General features: G+C 48.1%; 2 protein-coding genes across 3 annotated transcripts in view; both read left to right on the forward strand.

The window, feature by feature from the left end:
- Window positions 1–10,135, forward strand: part of IFT122 (intraflagellar transport 122) — a 31,844-nt gene extending 21,709 nt beyond the window's left edge. For both annotated transcript variants that reach the window (XM_009875236.1, XM_009875237.1), the window contains 10 exons: window positions 854–956; window positions 2,428–2,568; window positions 3,589–3,686; window positions 4,579–4,679; window positions 5,801–5,966; window positions 6,945–7,056; window positions 7,491–7,619; window positions 8,428–8,507; window positions 9,138–9,302; window positions 10,005–10,135. In XM_009875236.1, the coding sequence (XP_009873538.1) occupies window positions 854–956; window positions 2,428–2,568; window positions 3,589–3,686; window positions 4,579–4,679; window positions 5,801–5,966; window positions 6,945–7,056; window positions 7,491–7,619; window positions 8,428–8,507; window positions 9,138–9,302; window positions 10,005–10,094 (1,185 nt within the window). In that variant the 3' untranslated portion in view covers window positions 10,095–10,135. The remainder of the gene's footprint in view (window positions 1–853; window positions 957–2,427; window positions 2,569–3,588; window positions 3,687–4,578; window positions 4,680–5,800; window positions 5,967–6,944; window positions 7,057–7,490; window positions 7,620–8,427; window positions 8,508–9,137; window positions 9,303–10,004) is intronic.
- A 4,195-nt stretch (window positions 10,136–14,330) lies between these two features.
- RHO (rhodopsin) overlaps window positions 14,331–15,526 on the forward strand; it is a gene marked incomplete at its 3' end in the record, with an annotated part of 2,333 nt that continues 1,137 nt past the window's right edge. The window contains exon 1 of the mRNA XM_009875238.1: window positions 14,331–14,866. Within this exon, the coding sequence (XP_009873540.1) occupies window positions 14,506–14,866 (361 nt within the window). The remainder of the gene's footprint in view (window positions 14,867–15,526) is intronic.

Raw genomic sequence — 15,526 nt, forward strand, 5'->3', positions numbered from 1 at the left:
CAGACTGAATATTTCTTGGTCTCACTTTTGAGCACCTTTTTTTTGCCTATTCAGTTACAGTTGCCCCCTGCTTATGGTAATCCGTGGGATGCTTCTAGCCCCTTAGAAAGAATAAATCGTGATTATATCATGGGAAATTCTGTTCTCAACTATATTATTTATAATTTGGACATACCTGAGTGATTTAGATCTGATGAAGGTGTGCTCTGTTAGTGTGCACCCCACTCTATAATAGAATTTATGCTTCTGATTACGTAAAGTTCTGACTTCACTGAGTTTTTCCATAAAAACGTGGGTCTGCCACTACCACCCATTTCACAAATGGAGTCACCATTAATTTTGTTTTTGTTTCCTCGCAATAAGTTTTTGATAGGTGTAAGGTTTTTTCAAGAAAACTTTTCAAAGTGCTCCTGGAATTTACAAACCACCTCCCCCAGTTCTGCTTTGGAAAGTTGTAGACTTGGTCCTTTATTGACTGGTTAGTGGGTTTAGAATGTGAATCTAAACTGCATTTGTAGTGTTACTCCAATTTCTTTAGAAGATATAGTCAGTGCAAATAAAAATATTTTTCTTCTCTTGCCGTGAAATCTACTAAATTGCCTGGATAATCATTTTCGAGTTTTGCTGTTTCAGTAACCCGACTGCTACTATGTTTCTTTTGTTGTTGATTGCTTTTGATTTGAAAATGCATTAGTTCAATAGTGGAGAAAATATAGATTACATTTTCCATTCTGTGTGTGTATTTTTATTGTGATTTTACTCAGGGTCAAAAGATTGACCCCATGGAATTTTTAAACCCATGAACTGTCTAAACCGTGCAGTATTCTAAAAATGAATTTTTCATTTACCTCAGGCATTTGCTTTGAGTGAAAAGCATCCTGAATTCAAAGATGATGTCTATGTCCCTTATGCTCAGTGGCTAGCAGAGAATGACAGATTTGAAGAAGCCCAGAAAGGTGAGAATGTTGCTGAAATTTACTCTTTTCCGATACAGAATACACAGCCTGAGCCCTGGCGAGTTTCTTATCAGTGGGATTCAAAACCAAATAGAATCTGTGTTTTCACACCAGTCTTAGAGCATCTGGAGGTCTCCTTGTTTGATAAGAAAGTGTTGCGGATCTATCAGAAGTGATGGTATCTAAATACGTGTCCAGATTCTCCGTCTCACCGCAGATCCCAGTGTGGCGCACGGCAGTGGTGTTTGGCATAGGAACTGAACGGTCCATATCCATATTTTCATCACAATAGAATTCAGAATATGACAGCCACCTCACAAACCTGAGTGGAAAGCCTAGTTTTTGCTTTAGGTAACGTCGGGTTTGTACAGCTAAAATGTTCATATTTCTTTAAGAAATTTCCTGTGTCTTGTTAAGCTTTACAAAACTACCTCTGAATAGAGCTGTCAGCTTGCACCATGTGGACAGGCTTCCAAATTGGATTCATCAATGTTCCAGGGACGAGGCAGTGCTGAAGGGAGCTCCATGTGGAGCCGACGCGTGTCTGGTGCGGTGGCTTCGCTCAGGTGCGGCTCCATGTGAGTGCTGCATCTGCTGCTGCCAGAGCCCGCTCACATCTAAGACCGTAACTGCGTTTGCTTCCGAGGGCCAGGCTTGTCCCTGTGCCAGGCACGATCTGTTGCCGCACAAAACCAGTCTGTGTGCCTCAGCACGTGGGTTTAGGGCAGTCGGGCAGTTTGCACGCGGAACCCTGTGGATACAGGTATGTTCCCAGTTTGTTCCCCAAAGCTCTGCGCTGCTGTGGCTCAGCAAATAGAAAAGCCCCCGAACTGGGTGAGCTGGGGATCAGTGTGCGGCTACGTGAGAATTGGATTAGGTCCGAGCCAGCTGGGTCAGGAGGCAGCCGTGCTGTGGGCTTGGGGCTCCATGAGGACTGTTTGCCAAATGTGTGGTTACCCAGCGAGGATTCAGGGTCTTCCTTTATACAGGCTTCTGAGTGGCAAATGAAGAAGTGCTGCTAATAAAGGATAGAAGGATGTAGTAAATGCTGTACTCCTTCAAAATCCTCAGGATTCCAAACCGGAGCACTAAGTTAAAGTGTTAATTTATTGTAGCTTTGACTGAAGTTGTGTTTTGCAGTGTTGAGAGATTGCCATTGTTTGTACAGAGATCTAATCATCACAGCGTTTTTGCCCTTTTCTATATTTAAAGGAAAGCAACCAGCGTTGCACAAAACCTATGAGCTCGAGAGCCGCCAGGAGCAAAAGCCACAAAATACCTACAGATGCTTCTTGTGTTCCATTAGCGTTGCTGCTTTCAAGGAGAAAAATGCCAGTGTATAATCCTTTTTATCCTGCCCTGGATAGACTATTTGATATTGGCTGAGTAGATTGCTCTTAGTTTAAAAACATTAATTTCAGTTAATTGATATAATCGCACTGTAAAATCCTCTTTGTTTTGGCCTTTGTAGCGTTTCACAAGGCTGGCAGGCAGAGCGAGGCAGTGAGAGTGCTGGAGCAGCTCACGCACAATGCGGTGGTTGAAAGCCGATTTAATGATGCCGCCTATTATTATTGGATGCTTTCCATGCAGTGTTTAGATATAGCCCAAGGTAAGGACCGAAAGGAAGTTTCTATTTGTTACCTCCTCGCGCATGTAGACGAACAATTACTGAATTGTGATAGAGTTGCTGCAACCACTTTGCTGTTCTGTGGCTTAGTTTTGTTTTTTTAATGCCGTGCATAACTCTGGCTGGTGCTATTTTCATCGTCCCCCAGTTTTCCCATGTGCTTATTTAAAACAAATAAACAGAACAGCAGCACCAGTGTGCGTGGGCCTCCTCTCGAAATCTGGCTGGAATCAAAATCGTGTCCCCTGGGCTCGTGTGTCCTCACGTAGCTCCCCACAGCACACAGGGACTAAAGAAGCAACTGGAGGGTTAACGTGCTGCTAAATAAGAGATGATCCTGGAGCGTAAGATACATCTAGTGCCTGAACAGAGGTTGGAGAGGTGCTTGGCAAATAATTTCTGCCAACAGATAGAACTGTTCGTTGGCTATCATCTTATCTTCTGAATGCATTTCACCGACAGAGGGGTGGAGACAGCGGTTAATAGGTATAGTTTAGTAATAATGAATGCAAAAGATTGATAATTCTGCCTTTTGCCTGGTGCTGTAAGTACTTCTTTTTAAAAAAAAAAATTCAACTGATGCATGATAATGCTGCTCTGTTACCCCTCAGGTATTTAATAGAGATGTGAATTTTTCCAAATGGCTTAGCAGTGCGTTCAGTAGTTACAAAACAAATGTTTCAAAACTAATAATTTTATTTGTAAACTCTGAAGTTGTGGATGAGGTTTCCAGTGATGCACACGTACTATTTTTTTATCTTTAAGCTATAGCCTGTAGCTGTGTTAGAACTATTACCTCAACTGCTTTTTGGTTTGCCGTGTTTATTTTAGACCTGAGCTGTGCTCAGGAAAATGGCAAGCCCCTGGAACGTGTGGTTTGCAGGGGTAGGGGGGACACACCTGACCTAGCACGTACTCCTCTGGAAGGGCTGGCGCTGGAACCGTAATGCTGTTCTCTTCCATCATCTCGGAGACTTACACTGGTGCGTTTGCCTCCCGCAGAGAGTGAACAACAGGAGACTGAAATGTTGCAGAAGTTTCATCACTTCCAGCACTTGGCAGAAGTTTACCACGTCTATCACTGTATTCAGAGATACACTGTAAGATGCTTGCTTTACAAGTTGTGTATTGATGCTTCGTGTTTTTCTTTACAAAGTCCAGCTATAACTAGGATTAATTAATGACTTTTCAGGCAGTTAAATGCTGAGTGTAGATTAGTGGTACTGTGTAGTAACTTTATTTATTTCCCTTCCACTGTGCTGCACAAGAACTGTTGTCTGAGTTCCTACCAACTGCAGGCCAGTTGTAGCAGACCTGTGCTTGTCAGTGTGCAGGAGGTGACTTCCCACTCCCAGCCTTTGTGTGCTGGTTATGTTGGTTTGGCTCCACCGTGACCTGAGCCGCTGATCCTCCAAGGCTGCGCTCAGCTCTTATTTTAATGACAGGAAAACGAGATTGAACAGAGGCGGACACGCCAGCCTAGGGATCCCCAGTGCGGTACGTGTGTCAGCAGCGATGTGTGTAAACTCCTCGGAGGTGACGAGCAGTCAGGAGTGGAGAACTCCTCCGGCTCCCAGCAATTGCCACCACCGTTGGTGAAAATATCTTTTGTAAAACGCTGAGAACCCTTGATCCGTGCCCTTGCCCAGAGCAGGCGGTGCTGCAGAGCTCTGCGCTGGTCAGGCTGCGTCAGGCCTCGCAGTGGTGGGGGCTCCACGCTACTGCTGGGCGCTCTGCCCTCCTTTTTACACAGCCCGTTAAAGATGCTGGTTTAGCTGCGTGGATCTTGTTCTCTCTTTTTCTGTGTGTAGCAGGCGTGAGCTCTGGCGATAAAGACGTGCAAAATCCACTTGCTATGTGCTGTCAGCACCTCTTCTTTTTGCAACTGTATGAAAGAAACACAGAACTCAATGCCTAGTGCCATGCTGCTCAGTGATAGGAATTGTTGCTTTTCCAGCTTAGAAATATATGTCTGTATTTTTAATACTGCAGGAGGAGCCTTTCAGCTTCCACTTGCCTGAAACCCTCTTCAATATTTCCAGGTTTCTGCTTCACAGCTTAACAAAGGAGACTCCTTTGGGGATCTCAAAAGTGTATCCTTCTGATCTAGTACCAAATGCAGAAGTTATCTTGTGAGATACATGAAGGGAATAATTGATGTTGATCCACGCTGCAGAGTTCTTCTGTAGGGTGCCGTCAGTCTCAGCTGTTGGTTAAAGTTAACAGAAACTGACTTTTGTCCCCGAGGAAACAATCAACATCTTTAAACCATTGTGTGTTTAACTGTGCGACTTTTTTTTAATAGTTTTGGAGAGCTGTACAAAACAACCAACGTGTGCTTCTCAAAGCCACACACCCGGTCTGTCGTATCACCTTTGTCAGAGCAGCGGGTTCCAGGATACCCGTCACCGCAACAGCATGTTGGCTCTGAATCCTGACAGTGTTGTCGCACGGAGACCGAGCTGAGACAGGAGGGCTGGGAAAGCCAGGAGCTCTCTCCTCGCACGGGGCTGGCGGAGCTGTGTGGCGTCTGTCGGGCTGACACTGGCACAGCTCGGTGAGCGCGTGGTCTGTGCTGGGAATCCTGTGGGAACGCACCTGGCTGAGAAAGAGCAAGGGGGGTCACTGTAAGCCACGGGGAGGCTAGGTTTTCCGAGTTTCACTGAGTTTGTGGCGTTGGATGGGATGTTGGCTTTCCTCTCCATAGCTTCCTCTCTTATGAAGGACTTGGTGACAGGTGATGCACCTACAACACGCCTTGGGATCGGCAGCACTCTAAAGAGCAGCTGCTGTTACCCGCTGCACGGGAGAGACAGCCCTGGGTCAGTGACTCAGAGCACAAGCTTTATTTCCGGTGAGATCACGTGCGTTTAGCTGGTGTCCGTGGATTGCTGGTGGAGTAAGATTTTTTTTGAAATGGAAAATCCCTTCAGCTCCTAAAATTACCGAGGTTTTGTAAATGGAGTCACAATATTTAACCAGAGCATTGTTTCTGTAGGGTCAGTTCCTTACCTTGCTTAATAAATGCCCACAGATGTTCTGACAGCTCTTTCACACTTGTTTTAAAATGGAGCTATGTAAATAGATTTCTCTTGTTAAAGCCTGTTTGAAGTACCAGCGTTGGATACGCTTCATTGCACAGCTGCTGATTAGAGAGAGTATTGCAGCTTTTCCTGAACGCCGTATGTATTTTTATTCCTTAATTAAATTACAGCAATACATTATTTGCCCTGGCAAAACAGAGTAAAGCTCTGGGTGCGTATAAGCTGGCTCGCCACGCCTACGAGAAGCTGCAGGGCCTGCAGATCCCAGCGAGGTTCCAGAAGTCAATTGAGCTGGGCAGCCTGACGGTCCGATCCAAGCCCTTCCACGACAGTGAAGTAAGTTGAGACGTGTTTCATGTCAGTTGTTAATAAGTGACCTAATCCAAGAATCTGAGTTTCGGTATGCACAAAAAAAATCTGAAATATATTATGCACAGCTCTGCGATATAATTACATTTCTGCTGGAAACACGGTCCTTTTATTGTTGTTCTTCAGGTCAGGCTTCCTTTTGCTCCCGAGAACAAATTGAAATCAGTCATTTCTTTACGGACAGCTTCCATCCTCCCTCTTCTGTCTTGCGTCTACCTTCCTCTCTGCCTATTAATTCTCTCAAGCCTTTTTCTCTCTGATCCACGTGCAATTACTCCCCAGTCTTTGTCTCTCTCCAGCTGGAGGTCGCTCTCATTTGTCCCCCTCCTAGCACTCCGTCCCTCCTCCCCTTATCCCCTGTGTGACCTTCCTTCCTTAAGTCCTATTTTAACACCTTTTCTCCTTTAACTGAAGTCTGACTTTCTGCAGTGCTCTATAAAGCCGTGTCTCGTGGAGCACTCACTAAAAATAAATTGTATTGTGCAAGTGAACGTGCACCTAGCCACCTGAAATAATAGAAACACAATCTTAAGAACTGCCTAAAATAACTGTGCTCTTGAAAAGAAGAGAGATGCATTAGCTGGAGAACTTGAATCTGGCCGAACCTTAGAGCAAAAAACTTTGCTTCAGGTAACCTTCTCTTGCACTCCTTTTGTCACTGTGTGTTTGATGCAGGATTCTGCTTCTGTTACTGCAAAGGCGAGGTGAAAATTTAATTGTTTGAGTGGTGAAGGCAGCTATTTTTAGTGTGAAAACTTGCCGTTTTGTTAAAGAGGGAGAGCGTTTTCAGATGTTAGAGGATCTGATTTCCCAGCAGTGTTTCTCCGGGTTTAGTGCCGGTGTGGTATCAGTGGTGTAAACCGAAGGAGCCCGTATTTAACTGAAGACGAGGAGTTGGGGATGTGGTCTGTTGAGGATTCCTGTGCTCTGTGTGTGTCTCTGCAGGAGCTGGTGCCCTTGTGTTACAGGTGCTCAACCAACAACCCTTTGCTCAATAACTTGGGGAACGTGTGCATTAACTGCAGGCAGCCTTTCGTCTTCTCCGCGTCCTCCTACGGTGCGTTGCCCTATCGCATGCGGTTGTGCTGTTCAAGTAGATAAATACTAGCTGAGCAGAGTGGGTCAGTGCTTCATTTGTTCTCTCTGCAGTGTTATTCGGGCAAACAAATCTTTCCCTTTAGCGTTAGATTTGACTAAGTGGCTGGTTCTGTTGGCGGGAGTTGCTGGGTCTCACTGGCAGACGGCCGCAGCTGGAAAGCGCTGCTTTGTTACGAGACCCTGGATGTGTAAAGTGTTTCATTAACACAGATGCAATCCTTCGAGAAGTTGAGGGGGTTTTGGTTCGTTTTAATTTTATCTCACTTGTTCCACGAGAACGTGTGGGCAGAACAGCGCCGTCACAGGTGCTGGAGGGTGTTCGTTTCCTGAGGGACACGGGAACTCGCTGGGTTCCTGCAGGTCAAACACTCCTTCCTTGTCACACCCCTTTAGAAGTGCTGCACCTGGTCGAGTTCTATCTGGAAGATGGCATCACAGATGAAGAAGCCGTAGCTCTCATTGATCTTGAAGCTCCGAGACCGAATAAAAAAGAGAAAAAATGGCAAGAGATGATGAGTGATCGTATCCTTTTGATTAAAATCATTTTCCTTTTCTTAAAGAAAAAAGGAGCAATTTTAAATTTTTTTCCCCCTTTAGGTTTAAAAATTTTTTTTGGTCATATGACTGATGTGAGTATAATTGTGTCGTGTTTCCTTTTCAAGTTAGTGTAACAACCAAAAGGATGTTTTAACTAAACCTAATGTTCTCCTAAAGCTTTCTCATCAGGACAATTCGTTTCTAATCGTGTGAAATCCTTAGTTTTAACAATGGAATGCCATGCTTTACCTGTTCTGTTTTAATTGCTTTCTGTAAAGAACGGGGAGAATCCGAAGTGTGTTACTGGCTTCCAATAACAGCTCATTTTAGGGGCTGCCTTCTCGTAGCCATCCGGTCCAGCCGTTCCTGCTGGAACCTCTTCTGTAAGTCTTTGTGTCTGGGGGGTCACTGTGGGGTCTTAGAACAGTAGGTGCAAGTAATGCACAAGAAAACGCGATTTCTGACTCAAGCTGCTCAAAACTGTAATTTAAATAGGTTGCTTCGTTTGTCACCTGTCAGGAGGGGGCCGAGAGGGCGGAAGGCAGAGCTGATGTCATACTCGGTTGTGGTCAGTTCTGCTGTTCTGCAGCTGATAAATGTCCCCGGTCCCTGTGAATCACAGCAAGCCCTTCTCCAGCACTTTCGGTAATAATCTGGGGAATGCTCTGACCCTCTGGGGCAGCAAGGACATCAGTCCTGCTGGTTCGCGCTCATATTTATTCTGCAAGTGCCGGCTGCTGTGAGAACAGCTCATCTTGTAGGAACTTTTTCTTCCTTAAGAAATGCATCTTAGATGCACAGAGTTTGAGGCTTGATGACAGTACAGATATTATTGAAGACAATGATCCCTTTACAGCAAAACTGAGCTTTGAGGTAAGTGCCTTACCAGTATCTTCCAGTTGTTTCATGCTTGCTACCAACACAAATGAACAGAAAATTTTACCTTGGGATCCGTGCTGCTCTCCTGTGTGATTGTGTTACAGGCACCACACGGGAGATAGAAAGCAGGGGACTGGAAGAGAGGGATGGAATTTGAGAGGGAATGGGATTTACCAGTTAACTCCTCTCGTAAAAAAACCACCACCAACAAAAAACAAACAAACAAAAGACACAACAAAGATCTTAAAGTAAACGTTCCTGGAATTTGGCTTTGTCGTTATACAATGGCACAACAGGGCTGTCCCCCCGGGTATTTCTCTGCCTGGCTAGTGTACCCATAAACAAGGTGTCACTGTGAGGTTTTAAGAAAGGCTGTGGGCATGGATGTAACTTACAAGGAGCTGTGTTAAAGCGAACAATGGAGGCTCACTGAACCCAAGTTAGAGATGTGGCTGTCGCTAAAGGTGCTGATAAAGCCGAGAGTGAGTTTGGTGGGAATAGACTCAGGCCAATTCCTTATGCGCTTTTTCTACTAAATTGTACTTTGCTTCTTGCAAGATCTTACTAATCCTCAAAGGGCTTTGCAGTTGGTAACTAATTCTTTTTAAACCTGCTCTCCTGCAGCAAGGAGGCTCAGAATTTGTTCCCGTGATAGTGAATCGTGCTGTTCTCCAGTCGATGAGCCGCAGGGACGTCCTGATTAAGCGCTGGCCGAAGCCGCTGCGGTGGCAGTACTACCGCTCCCTGCTGCCAGATGCCTCCATTACCATGTGTCCATCATGCTTTCAGGTAGTGTTTTCATGGAGAGGTTTAAAAAACAAAAACAAAACAAAGCACCCTACTGAGAACCCTGTGGCTGAACCAATTCTAATCATTGAAACCTCATACTTTCAAATGTATTCAACAAATTCCCAGATGATGTAGAGACAGAAGGCAGTGCAAACCAGAAAATAGGCTGTGTGAGGCATGGAGAAACAGCTGCTTTCTGAAAACTTGGAGGTAGCTGAATGTGAGAAGTTGCACTGAGAGGAAGCCAGAGCCTCTCGAGCAAACCTTGGCTGAACAACAAATGCTGATTTCCATTTATTTCTTTTTGCTCTGCCCCTCTGACTTTCAGCCTGGACTAGTAAGGAGAATCAGTCAGTAACTAAATCAGCTTGTGGTTCAGTTCTCCCTCTCAGGAACGGCTTTTTGAAATACTGGAATTCAGTCACATTTGCTCACACAGAAGCTGTCTAACTTTTGTCCTTCCTTCTGCAAAAGTAATTAATTGGTTTGTGCCTCTTCAGCAACACTGGCAGTGGTCTGTGAGGGGCTCGCTGCTCTGCTCCAGGTCAGAGCGCTCCCCAGCAATCGAAAGCAAGAGGAGCAATTCTCTTGTAACGGTAGCTTCAGAGCGTCTGTGCGGTAGAAAAGCTTTTGGCCTCAGCTTGCATTTTCTTTGAGCTAGTCACAGGCTAACTTGTTCCTAAATCTGTTCCTAATTAACAGATGTTTCACACAGAAGACTATGAGCTTCTCGTACTCCAGCATAACTGTTGTCCATTCTGTCGACGAAAAATAGATGAGTCAAACCAATGAAGAAAAACAATCTCATACCTCAACTGACAGACTTCTCTATGGACGTGACAAAACACTTCTTACATTCATAGAGTTTTCCCAACATCTTGATTAAGTCATCTTATTCCATTTTGTACATAAAAGTGGAACTGAGTTGGAGAAATGTAACTTTTTTTTTAAACGAAAATGTCTGCTATTTGTGAATGTGCTCTACGTTTCCCTGGCAAGCAGCTGAAGTGCCACAGATTTTTACAGGAATGCTTCTAGGGTTAAGTTCAGCCTTGAACTTGTGTTAGGACTTGATTTGCTCTTTAATATGCACCTGTTATTGACAGATCTTCAAATAAACGGGACTATTTTTCACTATTTGTCTCGGAATTTGCTCTAATGCTGCTTTTCCTGAACTTGATTTATTTCCCCCCCTGCCCTATTCCATCTGGGCAAGAATAGCCGCCGCCTTCTTCAGCCTCTTGCTGCGAGGCTCTAAATGGTGCAGCTGCTTGGCCAAACGAGGTGGGTCAGTCGTGGGCAGCAGCTCAGCCCCACGCCGTGGTTTGCTCACTCCCCCTGCTCCCTGGGCTGCAGAGCAAATCAGGAGAGCAAAAGCAAAAAAAGCTCACGACTGAGGCAAAGCCAGTTTAACGCGTGGAGCAAAGCTGTGTGTGCAAGCGAAGCGAAGCAGGGAGGGATGTCCTTGCGGTTCCCCGTGGCAGGCGGGTGTCCAGCTGCATCCTGGAGACCAGGGCCTTGGCGTGAGTAACAGCTGCGTGGGAAGGTGAATGCCACAAACACATCCTCCTTCTTTCTGCTCTCTCTGAGCTTTTATTTCTGAGCACGTCCTCAGGTGCGGAATACGCTTTGTTCAGCACTCCCAGCTCTGTCCTCTCCCCACGTGGTGCCCAGCTCTGGCCTGTCGCTGGGGGGAAGAAGAAAAGCTCAGTGCTCTGCAGCGCTGCCCTGCTGTAGCTGCGACCCCAGTGTTTCACCAGCGCTGGTCTAGACACAAATCCAAACGGCAGCACCTCGCAGCTGCTGTGAGGAAAGTTCACCCCAGCGCAGCCAGCCCCAGCTGCTCCCGCGTGGGTGACTCCTCCGAGGACGGGCTCTGGAGAGTTCTCCGGCAGCCGGAGGAGCTGGCTCGGTGACCAGCAGGACTGGTTTGGAGCTGGGAAACAAGAGGTCCCCTGACTTCAACCCAGGATAGATTGTGCCCGTGTTACCATGCGTTCTGTTGCTGCTACGACATCCCGTCTGTCAGAGCCTCCCTTTGCTGTGAGCGGGAAATAATATCCCACTTCACTGCCTTAAGCTCTTGGCTCAGGGGTTGGGGCTGGTGAAGCGGCACTTTGCACGTGGAGCTGGTGATGTCTCCGAGCCCGCTTGGGTTCCTCTTGAAAGTGACACCCTGCAGTGGCACTGTGGGGCTTCCGAGTCCCTCGGTGGTTCCTGACCAAGTTTGCTTAATTTGCCACTTCGAAAACATTCTGTTCTAATTACCACTCATCTGCTTTTTGATTCATCTGTCACTGTTTGCAACGAAGACTTTGCGGCTGACGTGGATAAACAATGCTGTTTGAGATGCGAGCCAGGATGGGATTCGGCTCGTTCTCCCGGAACTGAGCTGGCTTTGCAGAGCTAGTGGGAATAAAAAATTACAAAAATAAATAGATAGGGTTTGCTGTGACACAGAGACAAAACGGATCAAGCAAGGAAGCTTCTTTTTTCTATTTCAACTCCGCGAAGACAGGCTAGGTTTGAAAAGTGTATTGGGTTTTTGGGGGTGAAAAACACACTTGGCACATCTCGTCCTTTGTGAGGATGTTCCAGTTCCAGACTGACTCGTGCCGTTGAAACTCGTGGGTGACTTCACCATCAGGAGCCCCTGGATGTACAAGAAGTCCCACCACGGCTGCTTTGTCTGCGGCTGTCATCCGTGGTTGACCAACTGTTCTCTTTGATTTGCACCGTTCTACCCCGTTGCTGCTTGCCCGTCCCGCTAAGGTACCGCAGCCATGACGCACGCCAGGCCCTAAGCTCCGAGTGGCAGCTGCTGACCTCAGCAGTGGCTTGTTGCATCAGAGCTTAAGGTGCCAGATTTGTGTGCTGGGAGATAAACCTCTAATCCGTCTTTTACACCTGGGTACAAGGATGAAGAGCTGGATTTGTAGTTTGATACTGGCACTGCCCTGGCCTTGGCAACACGTGTGAAAAGTTAATTGAGAAGGACTTGGGATGGGCAGGGGTGTGTGAGGTCGTGGTATTTCCATGTTAACGTCAAGAAAGACCTTTGGGGCTGACCGAAGTGATTGTGGCTTGCCTTTGGCTACAGCCACCCATGTCTTCCTTTGTCCGCGGTGCCAGCCCTTCAGCTCCTTCAGACCTTCCCCACCTAGAGTGAAGGTTTCCCACCTTGGTCTCTCCTTTAAAGAGTACAGCGCTTTGTCCTTTTTCCTTTAAACTTTTTGCATGTTCTAAACTAACCCACAGGGAACACTAAGGGAAAACTAGGCCAGGACTGAAGATAGTTTATTGAGGCCAGGAGGACTTGAGCTTCTGCCCAGTTTGCACCCGTGAGCTCCAGCGGCTCTGGCACATCCTCCTGTGCTGGATGAGGCACTTGCAGATACCCGCTCCGCTCGGCTCCCCGGCTGCAGCCAGAGCAGCAGCGGGAGGTGGGTGCTCACGTCCCCTCCAGCCCCTCTCCCCTGCCAAGGGGCTGAGCAGACAGTCCCTGCAGGTATCTGCCTGCCACCTGGAATGTTAGTGACTGCTGATTAGGTGTTACCCAGGCTAACAAGAAAGGTGGGGAAAAAAGAGAAGAGATGAGGAAAATAGCTCTGGAGCTTGAAAGATTAATCGTGATGGTGTGAACAACTGTAAGGAACCACCTTCTTCAGGAGATCCTCTGCGGTTGGCTTCCTAGTGCTCACTCTGCTGTGCCTGTCGTCCCATTGCCTCTGAAAAATTCAGAGGTGACGTCCAACTCAATGGCTGGTTGGCACAAAGGACATTTCAAGCACAATTGAGTACATCAAGTGGGAAGGCAAAGAGACACAGAGGGCATGGGAGGTTCCAGTGATGGCTTCACCGCTGGGATTCGGTGATTCTGCAAGTTTTCAGGGAGACTGAAGATGCCTGTCAGCCAGCATGTGGAGAGTTGGCTTCAGCTCAGAACCTCCCTCCAGTGCCTGTGTCCAGCAGCTTTCTCAGTAGGAGTGTGGAAGGACAGCTGTGCAGGACAGATGGACTCAGTTAATTATTAGGTGTTATCAACGTAATTGTCATGACCCAAACCACACGCAAAGCCAGGCACAGGGGAGGTGGTACCGCACAGGGCAGATGAAAACCTGCCAGCAGGGTCAGTGACTCACTGTGGTGTTCAGATTTCCCCAGCCAAACCCCGTAGCAAAAAAAGAAGGGGCTGAGAGCACGTGGAAGCAGGGTCGGTGATGCCCGTGCTGTGCTTCTGCAGCCTCCTGCGGGCAGCGGCAGTGATGGTGGGCAGGACTCTCTGGTGGGGACTGGCTGGTGTCACAGACCTGCTTTCCCGTTGTAGGAACAGGCCTGGGACACCCCTGCATCCATCACCGATGGAGCACAGCACACCTGCCCAGCCCAGCCACCCCCTGCAGCCCCCAAACCCACAGTCGCTCGTTTTGGAGCCACAGGTGTCCCTCCTGTTAGCGGGGGGTGGGAAGGAGCTTCTGTGTGCTGGCGAGCACCAAAAGCTCAGCCCAGGAGCCCTGAGAACGCGCGGCCAAGGGAAGGATCCCTGTGCACCAGGTCTTCCCCTGGCACCCAGTGGCAGTGCAGCCCATTGCCCATACCTCTCGGTGGGGAAACGGAGGCATTTCACACCAACGGGCAGCACAACCCCGAGCACCCATGGAGGGTGCACCAGGGACCTTGGGGGTGGCAGGAGCAAATGCCTCCCCTGGACGGTGACAGCGCGAGCTGTGGGTGTCCAGCTCTGCTTCACGGGTGCAAAGACTGGCAGGGGTGCAGGGCTCAGCCCGAACCCTTGCCCCCTGGGGCACACGGTCATGCTGGGGAGCTGCCACCCAGTTGGACCCCCCAAACGAACAGCACAGGGCAGAGCTGCCTTTATACGTGGCCATGAGCCGTGGTCTCCAACAATGATGGTGTGGGCCAGAAACAGGTGTCACCTTAATACCTTCCCAGGGAAAGCCAATTACTCCTGGATGATTATGATTAATAATTCTCTAAGCCCTAATTGCGCTGACACCGATGCCTGAAGCTTTATGCTGGGGGGCACTTTATAAGGGGTACCCTGTGAAGGTCAGTGTAGCCACTTCTCCTCGGGGTGACGGTGAAGGCTGAGAGGTGGCGGGACCCCCACTCCAGAGACGATCCGCCTGTGCTCGAAAAACACCGCCGAGTAAGAGGAACAGGCACCTCACGAACCACAGCCATGAACGGGACCGAAGGCCAAGACTTCTACGTGCCCATGTCCAACAAGACCGGGGTGGTGCGGAGCCCCTTCGAGTACCCCCAGTACTACCTGGCTGAGCCCTGGAAGTTCTCGGCGCTGGCTGCCTACATGTTCATGCTGATCCTGCTCGGCTTCCCCGTCAACTTCCTCACGCTCTACGTCACCATCCAACACAAGAAGCTCCGGACGCCTCTAAACTACATCCTTCTGAACCTGGCAGTCGCTGACCTCTTCATGGTCTTTGGAGGCTTCACGACCACCATGTACACTTCAATGAACGGGTACTTTGTCTTTGGAGTAACAGGGTGCTACATCGAAGGCTTCTTTGCTACGCTGGGCGGTAAGTTTTCCAAATATTCAAAAATCTTCTGCCAGGAATTGCCCCAGATTTTAGGAGCGGGAGGGAGGATGCTCACATGGTCTTGGAAAAAAACAGTATCTGGAAGGTCCTTGGTCTGCTGCTGATGTGGGTCGAGGCAGCTGCAGTGTTTCAGGATGGGAGATGAAGAAGGTGCCAAATGACACTTTTTTTTTTAACCTTATTTTGGTATCCACCTGCTCACTATCCTGAGAACAACAGTGCAGCAGTGAAAAGCAACCAGCAGCAGATTTTGCAGTTGTTGGATTTGCACGTCTTTTTGGCTTGCTTTCTGACTTGAGAGATGACAAATTGGTTCCTCCTGTTCGCGGGGCTGTTAGTCACTCTGATGCAGTGCGCGGTGGCACAGGCTGGCAGGGCTGGCTCTCCTCCCCGTGCCAGCCAGGCTTTGACCGAAACAGATGTTAAATAAAACTGTGTGCCTACAATCACCATCCTCTGTCCAGCTCTTCAGTCACAGGCAACTGGTTTTTTTTCATCCTTGTGGCACAAGTTTCCTGGGAAGCTGTGGGTAGCGAGGGAAAATCCTGGGATGATGGGCACTCAGTGCAGCTCCGAGCGGGCCCGCTGGCTGCCTGGCGCTGGTGCTGTCTGGTGTGAGAGGGCCAGGCGGGGATCCCA

Source organism: Apaloderma vittatum, unplaced genomic scaffold (assembly GCF_000703405.1).
Source record: "Apaloderma vittatum isolate BGI_N311 unplaced genomic scaffold, ASM70340v1 scaffold22628, whole genome shotgun sequence".
Classification (NCBI taxonomy): Eukaryota; Metazoa; Chordata; class Aves; order Trogoniformes; family Trogonidae; genus Apaloderma; species Apaloderma vittatum.